A 22079-nucleotide genomic window follows, 5' to 3' on the forward strand; every position below is an offset into this window, starting at 1 on the left:
GTCCAAAAGTCAGGCTTCTGTCGGGGAGAGAACTTTTGTCAGCTCTTTCCCTATATCGTGCAGCCCCTCGGTTTTTTAATTCTTAACAATGGTTTATATTATTGAGCCCTTACTGTGTGTCAGGCACAATGTCAAGTGTTTTAGATATGTCTATGAGTCCTCCCAACAGCCCTGCCAGGCAGATATAATTATCTCCAATTCAAAGATGAGAAGTATGAAACTCAATAAGTGAAGTGACTGGTCTAGGATTCTGTATGTGCAGAATAATAGTGTCGGAGTTGGAACCCACGTTTGTCCTATTTAAATGACCACTGTGCTAACCTGTAAGTAGGACAATGCAAAAGTTAAGTATAGCAACAGAATCCACCTCTAATCCTCCGTCTTCTCGGAAATCCCCGGCCCCTGGCCCGCAGCCCGGGCGGATGACACCGTGTCCCCTGGCCCAGGTGAGCAGGGGCACCTCGCCACCGTGCTGGGCGGGGCCCAGCCCGCTGCAGCCAATAGCGCGGGCGCCTCCGGGGGCGGGGCTCGCCCAGTTTCGCGCTCTGACTGGACGCCTCTGGGGCGGGGCTCGCCGGGATGCGCGCTCTGATTGGGCGCTCCTGGGGCGGGGCCGGGCCGGGGCGTTGCGCGCCAGGTTCTGGTGCCTGCCTAACGCGCGGATCACGTGGCGGGGGGCGCCGGATTGCGGATCCGGACTTCGGTGTAGCCGGCCGCACCGAGTGGCACGGTGTCCCAGGCTGCACTTAACCGTGGCTCCGAGAAGCGGGGTCGGGTGAGTGCGGAGCGCCTTGCTGGTGCCTGGGGTGAGGGACCCGGCGGCAGTGCGCGCGCGCGGCCCCGGGTCGAGACCCGTGCCGGGGGGTGGGGGGGAGCGGTGGCCTCGGCCGCAGCTGCGAAGGCTCGCTGCCCGTGCTGGCGGCCGCGTTGCTCGTGGAGCACTTTAGGTCTCAGTGCAGCGCGTCACCTCGCCACAGTATCCTCACGGCGGGGCTGCAGCAGAGTGCTGTTCTGTAGCCCATTTCGCAGGCAGGGAAGGGGAGGCTCGGAGAGGGCGGCGGGCCTGAGAGCCGCCCTGCAGCCTGAACAGTGGCGTAGCCCGCGCGGTGCCGCTGCACGTGCGGTTGCCCTGCAGGGCGGGCCTGCGCCTGTCTTCCCCAGGCCTCATCCCGGCCTAGGAGACAAGCGCTGCCCTGTGGGGTTTTTGGCCCGGGGCCCTGCACGTCGAGGTCCAGGAAGTTAAGCGACCCTTGGTCAGCTTAGGCTGGCACAAACATGCGCTTCAGTCGGGCAGAGTTGGCGGACTGGAAACACCAGTTCAGGTTCTTATGGACTCATAATTTTTTTACTTGAAGGAACATGCAGTGGACGTGGGCGATTGTGCTTTTATTTAGTGCAGTGTCACGGAAAAGAGTTGATTCTGACTCTCACTATTATAAGCCACTTAGCTTCTGAGTCTGTTTCCTCCTTTATAAAGTAGGGAACACGGACAGATGGTAGTTCCCTCAGGAGACTCCTGGCTGGTACCACTTGTGTGACAAAGGCCCAGGGAAGATCTGGGGGCATGGAGAGGCTGGTAACCTTGGCAAGTAAATTCACGTACTTGGACTGTTTATCCCTGGGGTTGAGGTGAGGATCATGCCAGAGGTGAGTGACATTTCTCCAGTGGAAGCACCAACAGTGTAACATAGTAACCGCTGCAGTGAGATGTGGTTTCCTGGGGTGCTCAGCTGGGGTTACTGAGTGGTAGTAACATGGCTCTAAGATCCCCAGGTGTCTTTCATAACAATAGTAGCTGCTGATTTTTGAGTAGTTACTCTGCCTGGCCCTGTCTGAGTGCTCTGTGTCTGGTACCTCATTTAACTCCCAATTAACTCAGAACTGTCGTCCCTGAGTCATATATGAGGGGACCGACAAACAGGTGTCAGCACCTGGGGCTGCACATTAGGAAGTGGGGGCGGGGCTTGAACCCCACAGGCTGCCTCTGCAGTGAGTTCAGCACAGCTCCCCTGGGTGTGGGGTGTGGGGGTGTGGGGGTGTGGTCTTCACCGTTGGGAAGTGGAGAATGGGAGGGGTCCAGCCCGTGAGATGTCCACCTGCTCTTCCATAAGGAACCTGGATCTTCTCCAATTGGGTTTCTCTAGTTGTTAGTTTCAGACAGTTATTTCTCAAACAGGTGCACTGGGAAATAACTTGTCAGCTATGTACTGTCAAGGTGAGAATCTGTTCTCCCATCCCAGCTCTGGCCTTTGGGCCCTCAGATCTCATCTCCTGTGTCTCTGTTTTGGTCCTGATTTCTGCCCCTCAGCAAGTGAAACCTCTTCCCATCGTAGGGCCTTTGCTCTTGGTGATGGCTCTTCCCCCCATCTCATAAGCTTGGCTCCTTTCCGCCGTTCAGATCTTAGCTCAGGCACCTGCCACGGCCGGTCTGCAGAAGCCCACCACCCGTTTATTGCCCTCATAACAGTCATCACCCCCTGAAGTTATCCCGCGTATTTCTTGTTTACTTTTTTAGAGCCTGCTTTTCATAAAAGCAGGGCCTCTGTCTTGCTGACCCTAGTATTCTTAGCGCCTAGCTCAGTGCCTGGGATATAGCAGTCACTCAATAAATATTTGTTGAAGGAATGAATGAATCCATTGTAGGCTAATAATAGTGAAGTAAAGCTCCTAAATACCAAAAGCTTATTTTGAATTAAACATAGAATTACTATATGATCCAGCAATTTCACTTCTGGGCCTATACCCAAAAGGATTGAAATCAGGGACTTGATATTTGTACACCTGTGTTCATAGCAGTGTTACTCACGATAGCCAAGAGGTGGGAGCAGCCCAGGTATCAGCAATGGATGGATGGATAAACAAAACATAGTCTATCCATACAATGGACTATTACCCAGCCTTTAAAAGGAAGGAAATTCTGACACATGCTCCAACATGCGTGAACTTTGATGACATTATGCTATGTGAAATAAGCCAAACACAAAGGAGAAATATTCTGTGATTTCATTTACATGACATACCTGAAATAGTCTAATTCATAGAGATAGAAACTAGAATAGTTTTTTTTGTGTGTTTTTTTTTTTTTTTTTGCGGTACACGGGCCTCTCACCGTTGTGGCCTCTCCCGTTGCGGAGCACAGGTTCCAGACACACAGGCTCAGCAGCCATGGCTCATTGGCCCAGCCGCTCCGCGGCATGTGGGATCTTCCCGGACTGGGGCACGAACCCATGTCCCCTGCATCGGCAGGCGGACTCTCAACCACTGCGCCGCCAGGGAAGCCCTAGAATAGTTTTTAACCCCAGGTTGGAGGAGAAGGGAACAGAGTATGTTTAATGGGGACAGAGTTTCTGTTTGGGAAGATGGAAGCGTCCTGGAGACGATGGTGGGGATGGCTGCACGACAGTGTGAGTGTATTTAATACCACTGAACTGCGCACTTACATCACAGTTCAAAAAAGGTGAGAGAAGTTCAAGGTGTACTGTTTTCCAGCCAACCTCCAGACTCGAAGAATAGATGGTAAGTATGTCTTCCCTAAATATAGTATCAGTTAAAAATGATCTTCCCTCTGATCTAAAAAAGCACAGTCTCAGGATCTTTGTCTCACTTGTTTGCCAGCTATCTGGGTGTCCCTCAGCCCTGACAGGCTGGCACATGAACTAACCGTCACATTCAGGATCTTTGCTTTTCTTACTGTAGTTTAGAATGCCCCAGGATATAATAGATTATATCTGTAATAGATATTATTGATTTAATTGAAACAAGTCAAAAAACCTTGAAGTTATTGTTTGAATAAAGAATTCAGGCTTCTTCGTGGTTTAAAAAAAAAGCTTAATTAGAACTCAAGTTGGGTGTGGACTGAGCACTCCATTTGGGGGATGACTTGACCTGAGTGGGAACAGGATACACGGTGGAAAACTCCCCCACGGGGTTTCAGTGAGAGCAGGGGGGCACTGCCCGCCTAGGAGGGGGCGCCGGCCACACAGAGAGCCCTCCCCAAGGTCGAGAAGGAACTGGGACTCCGAGTTTGCAACTTGGGTAAGAGAAGGGATTGCAGAGAGGGCAGAGGGCCACAGGTGGTGACACTGAGTGAGACGAGCGAGACCACAGCTGGAGAGCAGAGAGCAGTTTCTTCCTGAGCAGAGCTGGTCTGAGTGCCTCTCAGGGACGGTTGTAGATCTGACTGTCCTGGGGGGAGGGCGGGGAGAGGGGGCTCCAAACGGACTTCAGTTACTTGGTGGTTGAGAAATACCTGCTCTGTGTTGCTTGCCACCTTTGAATCCTCTTTAACCTTGAGTAGTCGGTATTTACAAGAAGCTTTTCTCTGAGATTCTAGGACCAGAGGGCCTGTTTTGTCTCTTGTGCTTTTTCTGTGGGTTTGCCACCTGCTGAGGGCATGTGGGAATCCGGGCTTGAGTTAGGAGGAGCCGTGGGCAGGACGCCCAGAGCACCCACGTCTCTCCACTTCTGGCACAGTGTGGATGAGGCCCTGGCACGGTGGCCTGTGCTGCCTCTGCTGCTGAAGCATTCGTGGCATTTAAGTCCCAGCACTCACTGTTGGGTTTGTGGGAGTGGCCGTATTTCTAATCACGCTGTGCTCGTGGTAAAATAACGGCTGCTTCAAAAGTCCCAGTTAGGCATTTCCTGGTTAAAGTTTACTGATGGTGTCTTTTCAGTAGCTCTCCCAGAGATGGAGGAGGACCCCTGTGACTGGGGAACTATTAGCCTATTTATTTACTGGGTATATTTGTCTAGCAAATTATACTGTCTGTACTTGTGTAGGAAAAACTGTGCTCTTTCTGCTGTGTCTCCCCTTTACTCTCCCCACTACCAGTCACAGCACTTCTGACACCAGACAGTTCCTTACCCAGCACTCCTGCCACACCAGCTGGTGTCTTAAAATTGAACTCAGTTCTGACACTAACCAGAGTTAGCACAGACCACACAGGTCAAGTGTTCCGTCCCAGCAGACAGCCTCCCCCGGCCCACTTCAGGTGCCGTTGCGAGTACTGGGTCCCCAGGTGACCCACAGCTTCTGTCGGGCTTGCCTACAAATCCGAGGCTCTCAGGGCCCCCCTGGACTGGAGCGTTTGCTAGAGCAGCTCACAGAACTCAGAGAGACACTTACGTTCGCCGGTTTATTAAAGGATGTGATAAAAGACACAGATGAGCAGCCAGATGGAGAGAGAGAGGCACGGGGCAGGGCTGGGGAGGGTCTTCGTGGAGTTGGGGTGCATCACCCACTCGGTGTGGAATGTTCACCCACCTGGTTCGCTCCCCGAACCCTGTGCTACTGGGATGTTATGGGGGCTTCTTCCTGGAGGCCTGATGGATCATTAACCCCATTTCCAGCCCCCTCCCCTCTCTGGGGGAGTTGGGGCTGTCCGTGCGGGTGCTGCAAATTCCAAGCTTCCCTGGTCTTTCTGGTGGCCAGTGCCCATCCAGGAGCCCGCCTGGAGTCACCTCATCAGGACAAAAGATACTCCCATCACCCAGGGAATCGCGGGGGGGTTAGGAGCAGAGACCTATATATATATTATATATATTATATATATTATATATATTATGTATACACACCCAGTGCTCCGTCTGGTGTCCTCTCCTCCAACAGCCACTGTCCAGACTGAGCCCGCCCCAGCTCTAGTCCTTGTGGCTCAGTTATCCACCTGCATTTAGTGCGCTTGCTCTGTTTCCTGCTCGCCTCCCCCACGAAGGTTCGGCCCGTTTGGTTCCCACTGTGTTCCCAATCCCAATGCCATGGCTGCTGCAGGCCTCCATCAAGTAATTGTTGAGGGAAAGAATTTGAACTGAAAACTTTGAGGAGAGCACTGAAAAGCTGCCAACTACTGATTAAAGGAGGGCAGTTCCTGTAAATATTTAAGCTCTCACTTGAGCAGAAATACCACTGAGCTCACATGCTCGTTCTTTGTGGGAACGTATGTTAAGACACACGCCTGTCCAGTTGGCTGTACTGCAGTGATGCCGAATCCAGGCGTGTGCCTCTGACCGTGGTCCTTACGGGAGGCCTGGGTTCCAGCCAGCACGCGCTTTACCTGCAGCCCTGGCGGCGGGACTCTGGGTGTGTGGAGTGTGAGCTGGGGTTTGAGTGTGTCCTCCGTGGCCAGCGGGCTCTGCAGCCCTTGGCTAAGATACTTTCCTGAGTCTCATTTTCAGTACTTGAAAAATGGAAGGAATAATAAGCCAGCAATTCACTTGCTCACTTGGCAAATATTACTCCTGTATGGCTGTGCCTGGTACTGTGGGAGATTTTTTAAAAAGTAACCCTCAGTCCTTGCCTTCAAGGAAGCTGGCTTAGAGCTAAGCCACAACTAGGATAAGTTCAGCTGTGAAGAGGGGATGTCTGGCTCCTGAGGCTGGTTTGGCCTCGAGGCAAGGAGGGTGGGTCTCCTGATGAACCAGCAGGGAACCCTTGTGGTGGTTCTGCAGCAGAGTCCTCGTGGTCTCCAGGTGGTTCTGGGGGCAAGGCTAACACGTGTGTCAGTACTTTGGCGACTCAGGAACTAACAGGTGGTACTGAGCTATGACTGAGGGTTTTTTAATTATTTATTTTTGGCTGCATTGGGTCTTCGTTGCTGTGTACAAGCTTTCTCTAGTTGTGGCGAGCAGGGGCTACTCTTTGTTGCCGTGCACGGGCTTCTCATTGCAGTGGCTTCTCGTTGCGGAGCACGGGCTCTAGGCGCGCAGGCTTCAGTAGTTGTGGCGCGCGGGCTCAGTACTTGTGGTGCACGGGCTTAGTTGCTCCGCGGCATGTGGGATCTTCCCGGACCAGGGCTCGAACCCGTGTTCCCTGCATTGGCAGGTGGATTCTTAACCACTGCACCACCGGGGAAGCCCCAAGCTGTGACTGAGTTTAATGTTGGAAGTTTTCCCATTTTTAGGCGACTCTGAACCAGCACGATGGCGACTCCCGTCAACGGAGCCCCCGCGGATGCCAACTTGTGGTCCTCGCATGAGAAGATGCTGGCGCAGCCCCTGAAAGATAGCGACGTGGAGGTGAGGCTGCGGGTCCTATCGGGTGTTCTGATGTTGGAGGCCCTTGTTCAGACCTCTAGTTCTCACTAGAAATAAACCGTGCTCGGGACAGCCTTGTGGTTCAGGTAAGAGGGCGGATTTATAGGCAGTGGCTGCAAAGTGGCTATAAGTCCTTTGAGGGTAAATTTAGATATTTGAGTTTCTGCGAAGTGCAGAGCACTGTGCTGGCTGCTCCCGAGGAAAGGGGGACCGGTCGGTCATTGAGATTTGACCTTACATTTTTCCTTACATTCAGAGGAGTATTTCTTATTTATTTATTTATTTGTTTTTTGCGGTACGCGGGCCTCTCACTGTCGTGGCCTCTCCCGTTGCGGAGCACAGGCTCCGGACGCGCAGGCTCAGCGGCCATGGCTCACGGGCCCAGCCGCTCCGCGGCATGTGGGATCTTCCCGGACCGGGTCACGAACCCGTGTCCCCTGCATCAGCAGGCGGACTCCCAACCACTGCGCCACCAGGGAAGCCCCAGAGGAGTATTTCTAGAAGCATCTTTTATTTACGTATTTTTATAACAGCTTTATGCGTGAGAGGAGTGAATGCACTTACCATACAAGTCACCCATTTAAAGTACACAATTCAGTGGTTTTTAGAGTACTCACGATCACTTTTAGAACATTTTAATCCCTCCAAAAAGAAACCTCAAACCCATTAGCAGTCACCCCATCCACCCCCCAAATTCCCAGCCCGAGGCAACCACTGGTCTATTTTCTGTCTCTCTGGATTTATCTAAACATCTTTTATTTTAAGGAAGGGGAGCAAGGTTCAGGAGGGGAAAACTTGGTGAACTGTAGGGATGAAAAGAAGAAGATGGTATAGAATTTAAAATTCTGGGGATATGTGTTTTAAGGATCATCTTCTCTTCCGTCGTTTTGTTTTCCTTAATTCATTTTCTGTTAATTCCTTCCCAGGTGCTAAAAGCTTTGAGGAAGATTTCCTCTGTTCCTTAGGTGCTGTGGGAATCACCTTAGTCCGGCTATGCTCGGCTTCTGAGGGCAAAGTATGAGTGTGTAATAGCGTCTCTTCTCTTTACCGGGTTATAGCTTTGATCAGAGCGAAACGTTCAACTGAAACGTCCCAGTGTTCAGCGCCTGTTTTCTTCTCGTCAGGTTTACAACATCATTAAGAAGGAGAGTAACCGGCAGAGGGTCGGCCTGGAGCTGATCGCCTCCGAGAACTTTGCCAGCCGGGCTGTTCTGGAGGCCCTGGGTTCTTGCCTAAACAACAAGTACTCCGAGGGGTACCCGGGCCAAAGGTACGTGAGTGTCATCCAGGCCTGCCTCCGAGGCAGTGAATCAGGATGGAGTCTAAAACTGGGGAAATTTCAGAAGACAGCCAGGTTCTCAACTGCGGGGCCTTTCTGGAATACCAGCCAGTCCCGAAGGAGCAGCTGCCGGCCGTAGCTGAACCTCCCGAGGAATGTCAGTGCTTAGTGGAAGGTTGTGTGGGGAATCGCCTCCGAAGCAGGAAGGGGACCCCGAAGTGAAAACAACCTCTCATCCTAGAAAGCGTTTCAGCATTTTAAGTGCTGGGTTTACCTACCGAGTGATTTCCGTCAACTCCTTCACCCTGAGAACCACAAGAAGTCGTATTCATTTCTGGTTTTCATTACAGTCATGGTGAGGCAAAGATGGTGATTCCAGAATTAACACGGGGTTTTTGCAAATTTGTACACTTGTGTCCCAAAGGACACGGAAAAGGGAGGGTCACCTTGGAGTGGAGATGCCATGCTACACTGATTAGAGGGTCAGCACTTTTGGCCCCCGATGCCCAACCCCCTGGGAGGGGCAGGGTGGGGCAGCCAGAGGGCAGTGGTTGTGGGTCACACACCTCCCTTACCTTGTCCCACGCGTCTCCTTCATTAAGCTGTTCCCAAGGTGAGTCCTTCATGATAGACCAGTGATCATAAGTAAAGCACTTTCCTGAGTCCCGAGTTGTTCCAGTGAATTATTGAACCTGAGAGGGTTGTGAGCACCCCAGAATTTGTAGCCACCTTGGGCAGCAGTGCGGGTGGCCTGGTGACCGGGGACTTTCTCCTGACGTCTGAAGTTGGGGGTAGACTTGTGGGCCTGAGCCCTCAGCCCGTGGGTCCGTGCTGACTCTGGGTGGTCAGTGTCGGAACCGAGTGGAATTACTGGACACCTAGTTGGTGTCCGAGAATTGGCCGTTGATGTTGGAAAACCACACACGCTCCAAACCCCAGGCTGCCCCGGGGGTTCTGGCATTTCCAGCTGACCTTGTAGAAAATGCTTCGGTGCCTCTGCAGAGAGGTGTGGTACAGAAGCCTTGCTGCTTCCTGCTGGGGCTGAGGGCGCCGTGGCCACAGCAGTACCCCCCACCCCAGCCCTGTTCCCATGGCGACATGAGTGAGGGGCATCCGCTCTCTGGAGGGTCAAGTCGACCATGGCTTGGATCCCAGGCCAAAACCGAATCCCTAGCCCAGAACAGAATGGGGTGTGCGGGCAGATGGGAGTGTGTGGGGCGGGGGGGGATGGAGGGGAAAGTGGGGGTGGGGCGGGACAGCAGCCGGGGCCGCGTTGCCGCTCCCTGAGCACTCGCTGACTTTCTTCACCCCCGAGCCTCATTTTCTCGCATTTTAGCAGCGCGAAGCATGGTCACACACCCTCATTTTTAGGTATCCACAGCCCGACCACAAAGTAAGCATGCTCACCCCTTTTCAGATAAGGAATTGGGGAATACGTGAAGGAGGCTGCTCCAGTCTGATGGGCCCTGTTGCCACGTGGCTCCTGCCACAGCTCCCAGCTGCCTCTGTGGGAGACTTGCAGTGACTCAGATCCCGTCCTGTCTTTGCTCCCCTGGAAAGTGGTGCAGCCTGACATCCTGCCCGTCCACAGCTCTGTCCCTGGCGTGGGCTGCTCTCCCGCAAGCTGTGGGAGACCAGGCCCTTTGGGTCACAGAGCAGGGAGTATGAGGCAGAAGGGACCCTCCAGATCAGTCCGGGACGCCCCTTTCAGCTGTAAGACTAGTTCTGTGGTTTTCAGTTCCTTCCCTGAACCAAATAAGACTGTCGTTAAAAACTCAAATAGGTGTGTAGATAATTAACTCATTTATTCATGGTAAAATACTGTTTTAAGAGGTGATTATTAACCATTTTCATGTTTTGTTAGTAACGTCAGTTAACCTTTTGGAACATTATTAGTGTTCAGAGTTAATATTTGAAAACAATATTGATCTAGCATTAACGGCTGCCTGATACAAGTGGAAAAACAAAGTTCTGGTTTTTATTTTCTATCACAGTTTTATTGAGATGTAATATGCGTGCCGTTCAGTCCCCCCAGGTAAAGTGTTCAATTCTGTGGACCCCAAGAGTATGGTAGAAGGGTATCGGGGCTTTGTCCCATTCCTGACACAGCTCCCAAATCCCTTGAGCAGCTTTTGTTACTCACGATGAGCCCTTCCCACCGAACCTAGTGTGTGTTAAGGGGGTGACACTTGGTGGCCCCTCGAGCGCTTCGGGATGGGGGCTGGTGGCCTGACTGGAGAGCTGGAGACACAGTCAGTCGTGGCAGCCGATCTCACCGGTCAGGCCTCATAGTAACCTGAGCAGCGAGGCTTGGGGGCCGTCCTGCCTGGCGGACACATCAAGGTGCTGGGAGGGTGGCGCCTGGGGGGGAGTGTGGAAGCTCCAAGCCCCTTCCCCATACCCTGCCCATGCATCTCTTCATTTGTCCTGAGTTGCATCCTTTATTTTTAAAGTTTATTTTATTTATTTATTTTTGGCTGCGTTGGGTCTTCGTTGCTGCGCGCGGGCTTTCTCTAGTTCCGGCTAGCGGGGGCTACTCTTTGCTGTGGTGCACGGGCTTCTCATTGTGGTGGCTTCTCTTGTTGAGGAGCACGGGTTCTAGGCGCACGGGCTTCAGTAGTTGTGGCTCACGGGCTCAGTAGTTGCGGCTCGTGGGCTCTAGAGCACAGGCTCAGTAGTTGTGGCGCACGGGCTTAGTTGCTCCGCGGCATGTGGGATCTTCCTGGACCAGGGCTTGAACCCGTGTCCCCTGCGTTGGCAGGTGGATTCTTAACCACTGTGCCACCAGGGAAGCCCCAGTTGTGTCCTTTATAATTAACCGGGAACAGTAAGTAAAGTGCCGCCCTGAGTTCTGTGAGTCCTTCTAGCAATTGCTGGACCTAAGGGGGTGTTACAGGAACCCCAGGCTCATCACACGGAATGGGGGGGCCCGAACCTTGCAGGTCCTGTAGGTCTGGCGCTAACTCGGGGCAGCTAGGTCAGAACTGAACTGTAGGGCAACAGGGTTGTCAGAGCTGGTCGGTGTGAGGAAAAAGCCCACACGTTTGGTGTCTGAAGTGTTCTGAGTACAGACCTCACATTCCCCCTCTTTAGTGTGGTAAAATACGCATACCGTAAAAGTTACCATTTTTAAGTGAAAACTTCAGTGACATTAAGTACACTCTTGATATGGTGACCATCCATCTCCAGAACTTTTTCATCTTGTGGAAGCAAAGCTCTGTACCCATGAAACAGTAACTCTGGCCAACAGGCACACGCCAAGACGTTCAGCATCACTAACCATCGGGGAAATGCCAATCAAAACCACGGTGAGATACCACCTCACACCCCCTAGGAGGGCTACTATCAAAAAAATAAAATGACAGTTGTTGGCGAGGATGTGGAGAAACTGGAAGCCTCGTGCTCTGTTGGTGGGAATGTGAAACGGTGCCGCCACTATGGAAAACAGTGTGGAGTTTCCTAAAAAAAACTAAAAATAGAACTATCATATGATCCAGCAATCCCACTCCTGGGTGTTTAGCCAATAGGGTTGAAAGCAGGACTTCAAATAGATATTTGTACACCCATGTTCATTGCAGTATTATTCACAAGAACCGAAAGGTGGAAGCAACCCAAGTGTCCACTGTTGGATGAGTGGATACACAAACTGTGGTCCATCCATACACTGGAATGTCCTTCAGCCTCAAAAAAGAAGGAAATCCTGACACTTGTTCCAACATGGATAAACCTTGAGGACATTATGCTCAATGAAATAAACCAGTCACAAAAAGACAAATACTGTATGATTCCACATAGATGAAGTTCCTGGAATTGTCAGAACAAAGTAGAACTGTGGTTTCCAGGGGCAGGAAGCGGGTGGGGAGCTGTTGTTCAGTGGATACAGAGTTTCAGTTTTGCAAGATGAAAATGTTCTGGAGATCTGTTACACAACAATGTGAACGTACTTATCAATGTAACACTACTGAACTGAATGCTTAAAAATGGTTAATAAGATGGCAAATTTTATGTTATGTGGTTTTCACTATACTCAAAAAACGTATATACATTTAGTTTAAAATTTTTAAAGCTGTTTGTGACCACAAGGCCTAAGTGTTAAAAATTTCTTCTGGATTGAGTTATTACAAGTATTAGTATACAAATAATAAAAAATACAAATGCATGATAAATTTTGATATGGAATTACTCAACCAAAAGTAAAATTTTATTAGAATGCAACCACTGTTCCCCACCCCACCCCTGTGAATTGACTCCTGTGGGCACCTTACATAGGTGATCACACAGCCGTGACAGTGTCCCTAAGGTCTGTCCGCCCCTCCTCACAGATGGCCAGACACAGTCCCCTGGGCGCTGGCGGAAGCTGTCGCGTGGGTTCAGGGTGCGCGTTCTCACCCTTGCTCCTCCGTCCTCAGTGCAGAGGTGGGCTGCGTGGGCCCACGTCCCCTGCCTTCCCTGCAGGTACTACGGCGGGACGGAATTCATCGATGAGCTGGAGGTCCTCTGTCAGAAGCGAGCGCTGCAGGTCTATGGCCTGGACCCCCAGGGCTGGGGAGTCAATGTCCAACCCTACTCAGGTAATCATCACGTCCAGACAGGCCTGGGCAGACCCCTTCCTGCCAGCCTCCCGGGGATCCCGCTGGGCTTGGGGTGTTCCCCTGTCGCCCTCGGCTGCTAGCTACACGAGCGCCTCCCGGGCAGCCCCCGTCTCTGAATGTCCCCACCAGGGGCACCTGGGGCCAGAGGAGTGCATCGCGGCCAGGCCTGTTCTGGCCACCCTGGTCGACGGCCTTGTGGGCAGGAGTAATCGCACCTCCCTGGTCTGCCCGCACCAGGCTCCCCCGCAAACTTCGCGGTGTACACAGCCCTGGTGGAGCCCCACGGCCGCATCATGGGCCTGGACCTGCCCGACGGGGGCCACCTGACCCATGGGTTCATGACCAACAAGAAGAAGATCTCTGCTACGTCCATCTTTTTCGAATCTATGGCCTACAAGGTACAAGTGCGTCTCTCCGCAGCTCCACAGCCTGTTCTCAAAGCCTCCAGTGCTGGGCGCGCCCATGCGAATACAGAGCTTCATTCCCAGGCACCTCAGGGAGTACCCCTGTCACTGTCCCTTCCCTGCCCTGGGGACCCTCGGGCACTCAGGGCTCGCAGGGGATGGAGCGCTAGGGGCTGAGCTGAGGTGCAGGGAGACGGGCGGGGAGGCGACTGACCACGGCTTTCAGCCGCAGTCGGGGTGCTGGCTGGTCCAGAACCGGGGGGGGTGACAGCCAGACCCCCCAGGGTTGGCCCCAGCACACAGCCCTCCACGCCAGCCGAGTCCCTGCAGGTGGGGGGCTAGAGCCGGGGCTGTGCGGCCACCCACGCCTGGCATGGTGAGAGTAGCCTGTGTCTACACCCCCGCCCCTGCCAGACCTGACTTCAGCCAGCTGCACCCAGTACCCGCCTGTGCCCGGCATGGGACCAGCCCTCGTCATCATAAACAGTGTGGTCAAAAACCGCATGTACGGTTGGTGGGCTCGCGGAGGCGTGGCGGCTGATCAACAGGGACGACCAGAGTGGGGTGGAAAGCAGGTAACCTGCATCGTGGCTTGTGGTGCACAGGGTGCTGCTTCCTTGGGTCTGGACCCGTCTCCGGTGTTTCTTGTCGAATGGCCATTCCTGGTCATTTCCACGTGCCCCGCCACCCACCGAGCCACGGCAACCGCGCAGCATTACGCTCGCTGAGCTAACTTTGCTCTTTGAAAAATCCAGCCAGCGGCTTCCCTCCTCTGCCCGCCGGGCTGCCTCCCTGCTAGGCCCCTCCCCAGCCCCTGCCCTCTCTGCGGGACCGTCACCTCCCAGCAGTCGCCCCACACGGACAGACAGGAACCGCAGCAGGAATCTCTCCTCTCCACTTCCTGTTGCTGCCCTGTGACGAACGCCTGTGAATCCTTCCAGGAGCTGTTGTATTGTTGAATTTTCAAGATACAAAAAACCTTTTTAAAAAATCCCACAAATTTAAAAAGCAAAATGTGGAGGGAGAGAGTAGCAACAGATTGTTTTTTTTTTTGGTAATCAGTCTCCTTTAAAACTTTTTTAGAATTATGTCCAATTTTTTACTGTGGGTCAGCTGTTGATTTTTTATTAAGCCAACAGTTTCTTCACCGAGTTCAGGTGACTGAGGAGGAACCGCTTCACGCCCTTGAAACAAAGCCCCAGACCAAGCCCCAGAGCATCCTTCCGCCGGTCCCAGCGACGTCTCACACAAGCTCTGTAACTGTGCTAAGCTGCAGGCACCTTTTTCATTTGGAAAGGGCGCCCACCCAACCTGAATCCTCCCTCTGCGGGGGCAGGGGCTTCCAACCACCTCCTCCCCAGGGGCTCCCAGGCCCCTAAAGTCTCCCTACAGCGACCCCTCTGTGGTTATACCCACTCCCCAGCACAAGTGCTTTAACACAACTTTAATAAACTGAAATTACTAAGAAATGAGGTCCCCCCGACCCCCCGGAAAAAAAGGTGTTGTGTTTTACATGCTGCACATGGATCCGTGGTCTGTTGGGAAGGGATTTCTGTGTATGGGGTGAGGTCGGTGCCCCGGTGACAGGTGGGCACCCACCTGGCCTAGTGCCGCGACCGGAAGGCCTCCTTACTGCAGGGCCGCCCCCCCCCCTCCGTCCTCACCATGCGGGTGGCCTTCCAGCACAAGGGATTCTGCTTCTGGGCTCAGTTCTGTCTGTCAGATCGTCCTGCAAGCACACGCTGCCTTAATTACTCTTTTTAGGTGTTTTTAAGTTTTTCTCAATAGTGCTTTGTGCAGAGGTCTTGTTCATCTTTTGTTAAATATTTTACAGTTTTTCAAAACTAATGTAATGATATTATTAAAATTTTGTTTTCTATTTTTTCCTACACACACACACACACACACACACACACACACACACACACACACACACACACACGACCTTTGTTTTTCAGCCCTGTAACCGGGGGCCTTGCTGATCCGTTACTGGTTCTAGGCCTTCGTGGTGCACAATCGAGGTGTCCGAGTAGCGTCGGCCTGGGTGGCCTTTGAGCCCCCGAGCCTTTCTCCTTTTCGCCTCATGTGTCTGGACTAGACGGACATGGGGTGAGGCGGCAGGGCCTTCGCACCCGCACACGTGCTGCATGTTTGTCCCTCTGGTTCCTTCTGCGGCGAGTCAGGAGCAGGGCTCGCTCTTCGCCCAGGACCCCCAGGGCATCCTGTCCGAGAGCCATGATGCCTCGTTGCCTAAGCACTTGTGCCCCGTCTCGCCCACAAGTCCTGGTTGGCAGCGAGGGCAGCAAAGAGCTCTGGGCAGGTGGAGGGAGTCCTCTTACCCTCGACAGCCAGGCAGGAAGAAGTGGCCCAAGCCCCCGTCTCCGTGCTGTCCACAGGTGAACCCCGACACCGGCTACATCAACTATGACCAGCTGGAGGAGAATGCCCGACTCTTCCACCCGAAGCTCATCATCGCAGGTGAGGAGCCCGGCGGGGCCCCAGCCTCTCACAAACAAGCTTGTGTGCTGTTCCCACCCTGTCCTCATTCCCTGCTGGTTTCTGCCGCGCAGCTGAGCTGCTTGGGTCTGTTTCCTTTTCTGTCAGGACCATTAGTCCTGCACTGTTCCCCAGAAGCATCTGGACATGTTGGCCCCTGCCTAGTTGGGCTGCTAATGGCCAGGGGCCGCCCCAGCCACGCAACACAGGGGCAGAGAGCAGGGGGTCGCCTTTGGCACAGGCGGGATTTGCAGGCGTCCCTCGTTTCCATCCTCAGGCCTTAGAGGGGGCAAGGCCGGCTTTCAGACATCGTGCCCAACCGAGGCGGCTCTGCTCTCGAGCTGACTCAGTGTCACCCTTGCCATCTCAGGGACCAGCTGCTACTCCCGGAACCTGGACTACGCCCGGCTGCGTGAGATCGCTGACGACAACGGGGCGTATCTCATGGCCGACATGGCACACATCAGTGGGCTGGTGGCGGCCGGCGTGGTGCCCTCCCCCTTCGAGCACTGCCACGTGGTGTCCACCACCACCCACAAGACTCTGCGGGGCTGCCGCGCCGGCATGATCTTCTACAGGAAGGGTGCGCTCCTGGCGGGGCCAGGGCTGCCTTTCTTCTTGGGGCCCACAGTCGGTTTAGGGAGCCAGGAAGACTGACCCAGATGCTGTAAGGAGCAGGAAGCCCTGAGCACAGCTGTCCAGGTCCGGGGGAAGGGGGAAGGGGAAGGGTGTCCTGGGGGCCAGCGTCCTGTGGCTCAACTTATCCTGTTGAGTGGAAGATGTTGGGGTGACAGGAGGGTGTGCGTGGCTGGCGGGGCTCTCAGAGACCTCGCAGTGTAGCGTTATTTTGGTGAACTTACTGTAGCATGTTTCTCCCAGAGAAAGACTCAATAATCAAACCATAAGACACTGATGTGTAAACCATGGTAGGAGTTTGTCGTTTGAGTGAGGAATTTTTCCTCCCCATGATGGAGCCTACGTGCATGTGTCCCCTTATTTGGGAGTCCCATTCCTGAGAAGCAGGATTAGGGTCTCATAGTCTCCAGTCCCGGTGCACTAACCTCACGTCAGCAGAGAGAACCCCCCTCTGGTGACCGCATCTCTTTTTACCCCCTGCGGGACCCCCTTGCCCAGCCGCTGGCCAGGACTGGATACACCATGTGCCCACTGGGCTTCTCAGGGCCCTGCTGCCTCTGTGCCCCTCAGAGGCCCCTCCTCAGTTGTGTTCAGGTTTCTGAGGCAGGCGGCCTTTCCCACCTGCTGGGGAGACGTTTGTTTTCCCCACTGTATGTTGGTGATATTCGATTGACCCTCCAGGCGGAGCAAGTCCTGGCTCTGCCATGGATGTGCTGTGTGATCTTTGGCTAGTTGTGCAGCCTCTCTGTGCCTCAGTGCCTCAGTTCCTCACCTCCAGAGTAGGGATCATAATAATAGTACCTGTCCCTGGGGACTGCTGTTGTGAGGATCGAATGAATGAATTTAGGGAAACTGCTCAGAGCAGTTCCTGGCTCACAAGAAGCTCCATGGAGACACTGGCAGCTCTTATTACTGGTCCTTAACTTTTCTCAGAAAGGAAGCTTCTCCGTTTCTGGCCAAATGAGTCACGTCTCCCCTAAAGGAGTCATCTTGGAAGACTGCTCTCTTGGACAGTTCTTTGAGGAAATATGCCCGAGGTGTATTCTTTGTTACTATCTCAGTGGAGGGACATTTTCATCTTTCCTTTCACTTTTTTTTTTTTTTGGCTGCATTGGGTCTTTGTTGCTGCACGCGGGTTTTCTCTAGTTACGGTGCACGGGCTTCTCATTGCTGCCAAGTACGGGCTCTAGGCACGTGGGCTCAGTAGTTGTGACTTGCAGGCTTTAGGGTGCAGGCTAAGTAGTTGTGGCACATGAGCTTAGTTGCTCCGTGGCATGTGGGATCTTCCCGGACCAGGGCTCGAACCCGTGTCCCCTGCACTGGCAGGCAGATTCTTAACCACTGCACCACCAGGGAAGCCCCTTCCTTTGACCTTTGAAGGGTCAAAGGAAGGGTGGTTCCCCCACCCAGCCCCCCTGGGAACAAGCACCCTCCCTGGCCTGCAGCATTGCCTCCAGGAGTGGGGCTGGGTCTGTGTCCAGGTGGGGAGAAAACAGGGGATCGTCTGTCCCATGTCCCGTGTTGTCTTATGTCCAGGAGTGCGCAGCGTGGACCCGAAGACGGGCAGAGAGACTCGCTACAACCTGGAGTCACTCATCAACTCTGCTGTGTTCCCAGGCCTGCAGGGGGGCCCCCACAACCACGCCATTGCTGGTAATGCAGACCCACCTTGCCCAGGCCCCGTGGCCACACGCCTTGGGCAGCTCCCCCATAGCCCGTCCCCCAGAGCGTGTGCACTGTCTAAGAGGTGCTGACGAGTCAGGGAAGGGGAGCAGTGCATATGTCAGCAGGGACAGAGGTGACGGCCACTCCACTGAGTCGGGCAGGCCCCACCTGAGCCCCTGAGAAACCGCGGGGAGGGGACCTGACAACGGAAGACTGCACAGCCGAAGGAGCACGGAGCGGGCGGGCGGCCCTCCCCTGGTCTCCTGGCCTCCAGGGGAGAGGACGGCGACACCCGTGTCTGACCCTCGGCCTTGACTTTGGGGCCACGCTGGTACCTCCTAGGTCCTATTCCATGATGGCCCAGCAGCTGTCATAGACATACTCCTTCTCTGGTTGTACCCGAGCCTTAGAAAATCTGATGACCTCAGAGCTTTTACTCCGTCTTTGGAGCAGAGCAGTTGGTGGGGGAGCCAGGACAAAGGTGTCCTGTCCCCATTGGGAGACCGTCAGGAGAAGTACCGGTGTATACGAGAAGGGGTATGGAGGGAGCAGTGAAGGGGGAGTTTTAGGCTCCAGAGTGGGCAGGGGCCGCTCCCCTTACACCCACCCGCTCAGCGCCCTCCAGTGGGGGGATGCCAGCCCTCCAGCCTCTCCAGGCCGTTCTCCACACACGGACTGGGGGCTCCTGTGCCAGGACGTGGGCACGTGGTTTGCATCCTCCTCCATCTCTGTGCCCCTTTAAGCAGCCCTGGGGATCGAACAAGGTCCCAGAGGAGTCTGGGTGTGCAGGTAGGTCAGGCCTGTACCTCTCATCTGGACTCTGCTCTGAAAGGTGCATAATTTGGCATCAAAGCATCAGCAGCTAAGTGATCCGTTTACACACGTCGAGCTTAAAAAAGACATAAAATCCATCTTGCTGGGAACAGCTCTCCCCTGGTGATTTCCTTAGCCCGAGACTTCATGCTGGAGAGAGGCCACCTCAAAAGCACTTGCTCAGAGAGAGAGGTCTGAGGCTTAGCCGGGTAATTGCAGGGTTAAAAGGGATCATTTTGGGAGGAGATGTAACCTGCCGCCCTGGGTGACACTGAGAAGCTGGGAAGCCCAAGTGGAGACGGGTGTTTATTTGACTCACGGTCTGTCTTCATCTCCTGCCAGGGGTGGCGGTGGCTCTGAAGCAGGCCATGACTCCGGAGTTCAGACTCTACCAGCGCCAGGTGCTGGCCAACTGCAGGGCTCTGGCCGAGACCTTGATGGCGCTGGGCTACAAAGTGGTCACAGGTACGACAGGAACAGAGCCCGTCCCGGCCCTGTCAGGGTGTGGCTGTAGGGTCCTGGCCTGGGCACGGTGGCCACAGCCTTGGGGTGACTCGGGATCCCCGCAGCTCTGTATACACGACCTCGTTCAAACCTCGAGATAGCTTTGGGAATCGCTGGTCTTATTTTACAAATGGGCGTTTGAGGTTCCTAAAGCCACGTGGCAAGCAAGGGGGCTGTGGGTCCAGAGCCGCACATCCGCTTAGGCCACATGCGTCTTTGAAGCCGCGGTCATCGCCTAAGTCAGCGATGGGGGTCTAGTTAACCCAGGGATTAACTAGAGTTCAAAGTGAAGATCAGGTGCTTGGAAGATTCCTTGGGCCGTTCCAGAAAGTTCTTCCATATCTCTTCTGCACCACTTTGAAAATACTATCATCCTCGCAGCATTGGGGTTAAAGCACACGATGGCTGGCAGTGTCTGCACCTGACGTGCCCGTCACCCTGTCACCTAGATCGCCCACTGCCCGCTACTCTGAGGCCCCCTCAGAGGGAGCCTTGCAGGTGGACTTAGAGAAAAGGGGCACATTCCCAGATGACGTCATCACCCCAACAGGCTTCGAGGTGCTGCCCTGGCACCTGACAGGTTGGGATGTGGCAGCGGGCCGCCTGGGCTGGTCGTTTGCCCTCAGCCCCCTCTACATCCTCAGGTTCCCTTTTTAAACTACTCTGCTTCTTCTCAAACTCTGAGGCCCTGGGGTATATGGTCTTCAGCAGGTGATGACAGCCCCGCAGGACACGTGGTGGGGGTCACACACCCCCGTTTCTTTGGAAGAGAAAGATCCCTTGGCTCGGCATGGGTTTGGCTTCCATGTGTCTAACCCGGTTTCCAGGTGGTTCTGACAACCACTTGATCCTCGTGGACCTCCGCTCCAAAGGCACAGACGGCGGCCGGGCTGAGAAGGTGCTAGAAGCCTGTTCCATCGCCTGCAACAAGAACACCTGCCCAGGTGAGCGTCCTCAGCCCTCTCCTGTCTGCACCTCTCAAGGCCGATGGTGGCTTGGCTCTGGGGACAAGATGTGCAGCGTTGGACGGGGCCAGGCCGTGCTCTCCTGCCCGCCCCCTCTGACACGGCGCTGACCCCGCTGGGGACAGAGAGGGAGAGGGAGGCTGGGGCCTCTGGAAAACCGGCTGCATTTCTCAGCGGGTCGTGAATAAGATGTGGGCGATGCCCCTGAAACCCAGACAGATGCTGCCCTGGTGTCAGGAGCAAGGACCACGTCGCAAAAGGCGGCTCTCCTGATATTTCAAGTAGCGCAGCCGAGGTGTGAGCCAGCGTCCGTGGGCCTATTCCTTTTGCCCACGAGGCCCTTCTCAGTGCCCGACGGTCAGTGGGGAGACGGGTGCAGCCCAGGGACAGAGCCTGTTTCTCTTGAAGGTGACAAAAGCGCCCTGCGGCCCAGCGGACTGCGCCTGGGGACCCCGGCGCTGACATCCCGAGGACTCTTGGAAGAAGATTTCCAAAAAGTTGCCCATTTTATTCACAGAGGTGAGGAGAGGCGTGGACACTGGCCGCGTGGGGCTGTGCGGTCGGGATGAAGGACGGCTCTGCGTCAAGGCTGGAGCAGGGCCGGGAGCCAGAGCATCGCCCAGTAGACCGCGTGGGCTGAGAGGGTGGCGGGCGCGTGGACAGCAGAGCAGTCGGGCCCGGCCGCCGGGGGCACACGGGCAGTGGCGTCTCTCGCTGGTGCAGGGATAGAGCTGACCCTGCAGATCCAGGACACCGTGGGGGTGAAGGCTACCCTGAAGGAGTTCACGGAGAAGCTGGCAGGGGCCGAGGATCATCAGCGGGCTGTGGCGGCACTCAGGGCAGAGGTGGAGAGCTTCGCCGCCCTCTTCCCTCTGCCCGGCCTGCCCGACTTCTAGAGGAGTGCCCGCCCGCCCAGGGACCCAGCGCCCTGGAGGCCCCACACAGGCCCTGTTTCGGACTTTGCTTTTTTTACCTTGTTCACAAACCAACATTTGTTTAAGGCTCAGTGTTAGTCATCCTGGGACAAGTTATTAAGGAGTTTAAATGTGAACCTCACTTTCTCACAGCTACGTATAGTTGTTCTGGAAAAATGAAATACAATTTAGCCATTCAGCCTTAATTATCCAGACGGGTGGAGGGCAGGGTTACTGGGAAGACTCCACTCTTAAGAGTCCCTGGGCTTCCCTGACTTGCTGCGGCAGCCAGAAGCACCGAAGTTCGAGCTTGGAAGAGCTGCCCGTTGCTATCTGCTCCCCCGTGGGCACCAAAGGAGGACTCAGTTATAACCGTCGCAAACGAGGAGGGAGCGTCCTGGTCCTTCTGCTGTGCTTTCAATCAGAATCACAAGTTAGACGGGTCTGTTCAGGTGCCACCCAGCTCCGTGGGAGGGCCGCTTACAGCACCTGGGCGGGAGGGGGATGTGATCCCCTTCCCCCAGCCCAGGGCAGGCAGGCCAGGAAACCTGGTCCCAAGCCGCTGAGCAGACAACCACCTCCCTCCCGTGATCAGGAAACCAGAGGTCACCTTCCCACAGAAACTTTATTTTTCACAAATCTCAAGTGCAAAACATAGATGACCATTTATAATAAGCACAAATTTTTAACCACAGAATGTCTACAAGAATTATAGCTTTAAAAAATACAACCAATTTTTATATCTCAAAAATATCTCAACTCAAATAAATTAATTTCTTAAA

General features: G+C 54.3%; 1 protein-coding gene across 2 annotated transcripts; it reads left to right on the top strand.

Annotated features, from left to right (window-relative positions):
* The first annotated feature begins 670 nt into the window (after positions 1–670).
* Positions 671–22076, top strand: SHMT1 (serine hydroxymethyltransferase 1). Of its 2 annotated transcripts, none has more exons than XM_059997288.1 (12): positions 671–775; positions 6897–7011; positions 8154–8299; positions 12764–12879; positions 13138–13298; positions 15701–15782; positions 16171–16383; positions 17973–18089; positions 19257–19379; positions 20246–20362; positions 20792–20902; positions 21107–22076. In XM_059997288.1, exons 2-12 carry the CDS (start codon positions 6916–6918, stop codon positions 21277–21279), a joined length of 1455 nt encoding a protein of 484 aa, XP_059853271.1. In that variant the 5' UTR covers positions 671–775; positions 6897–6915; the 3' UTR covers positions 21280–22076. The 2 variants fall into 2 exon arrangements, with proteins under 2 accessions (XP_059853271.1, XP_059853272.1); XM_059997289.1 differs by lacking the exon at positions 671–775 and adding an exon at positions 1224–1647.
* The last annotated feature ends 3 nt before the right edge of the window (positions 22077–22079 follow it).

The sequence above is a fragment of the Delphinus delphis genome, chromosome 19, assembly GCF_949987515.2.
Source record: "Delphinus delphis chromosome 19, mDelDel1.2, whole genome shotgun sequence".
Taxonomy (NCBI): domain Eukaryota; kingdom Metazoa; phylum Chordata; class Mammalia; order Artiodactyla; family Delphinidae; genus Delphinus; species Delphinus delphis.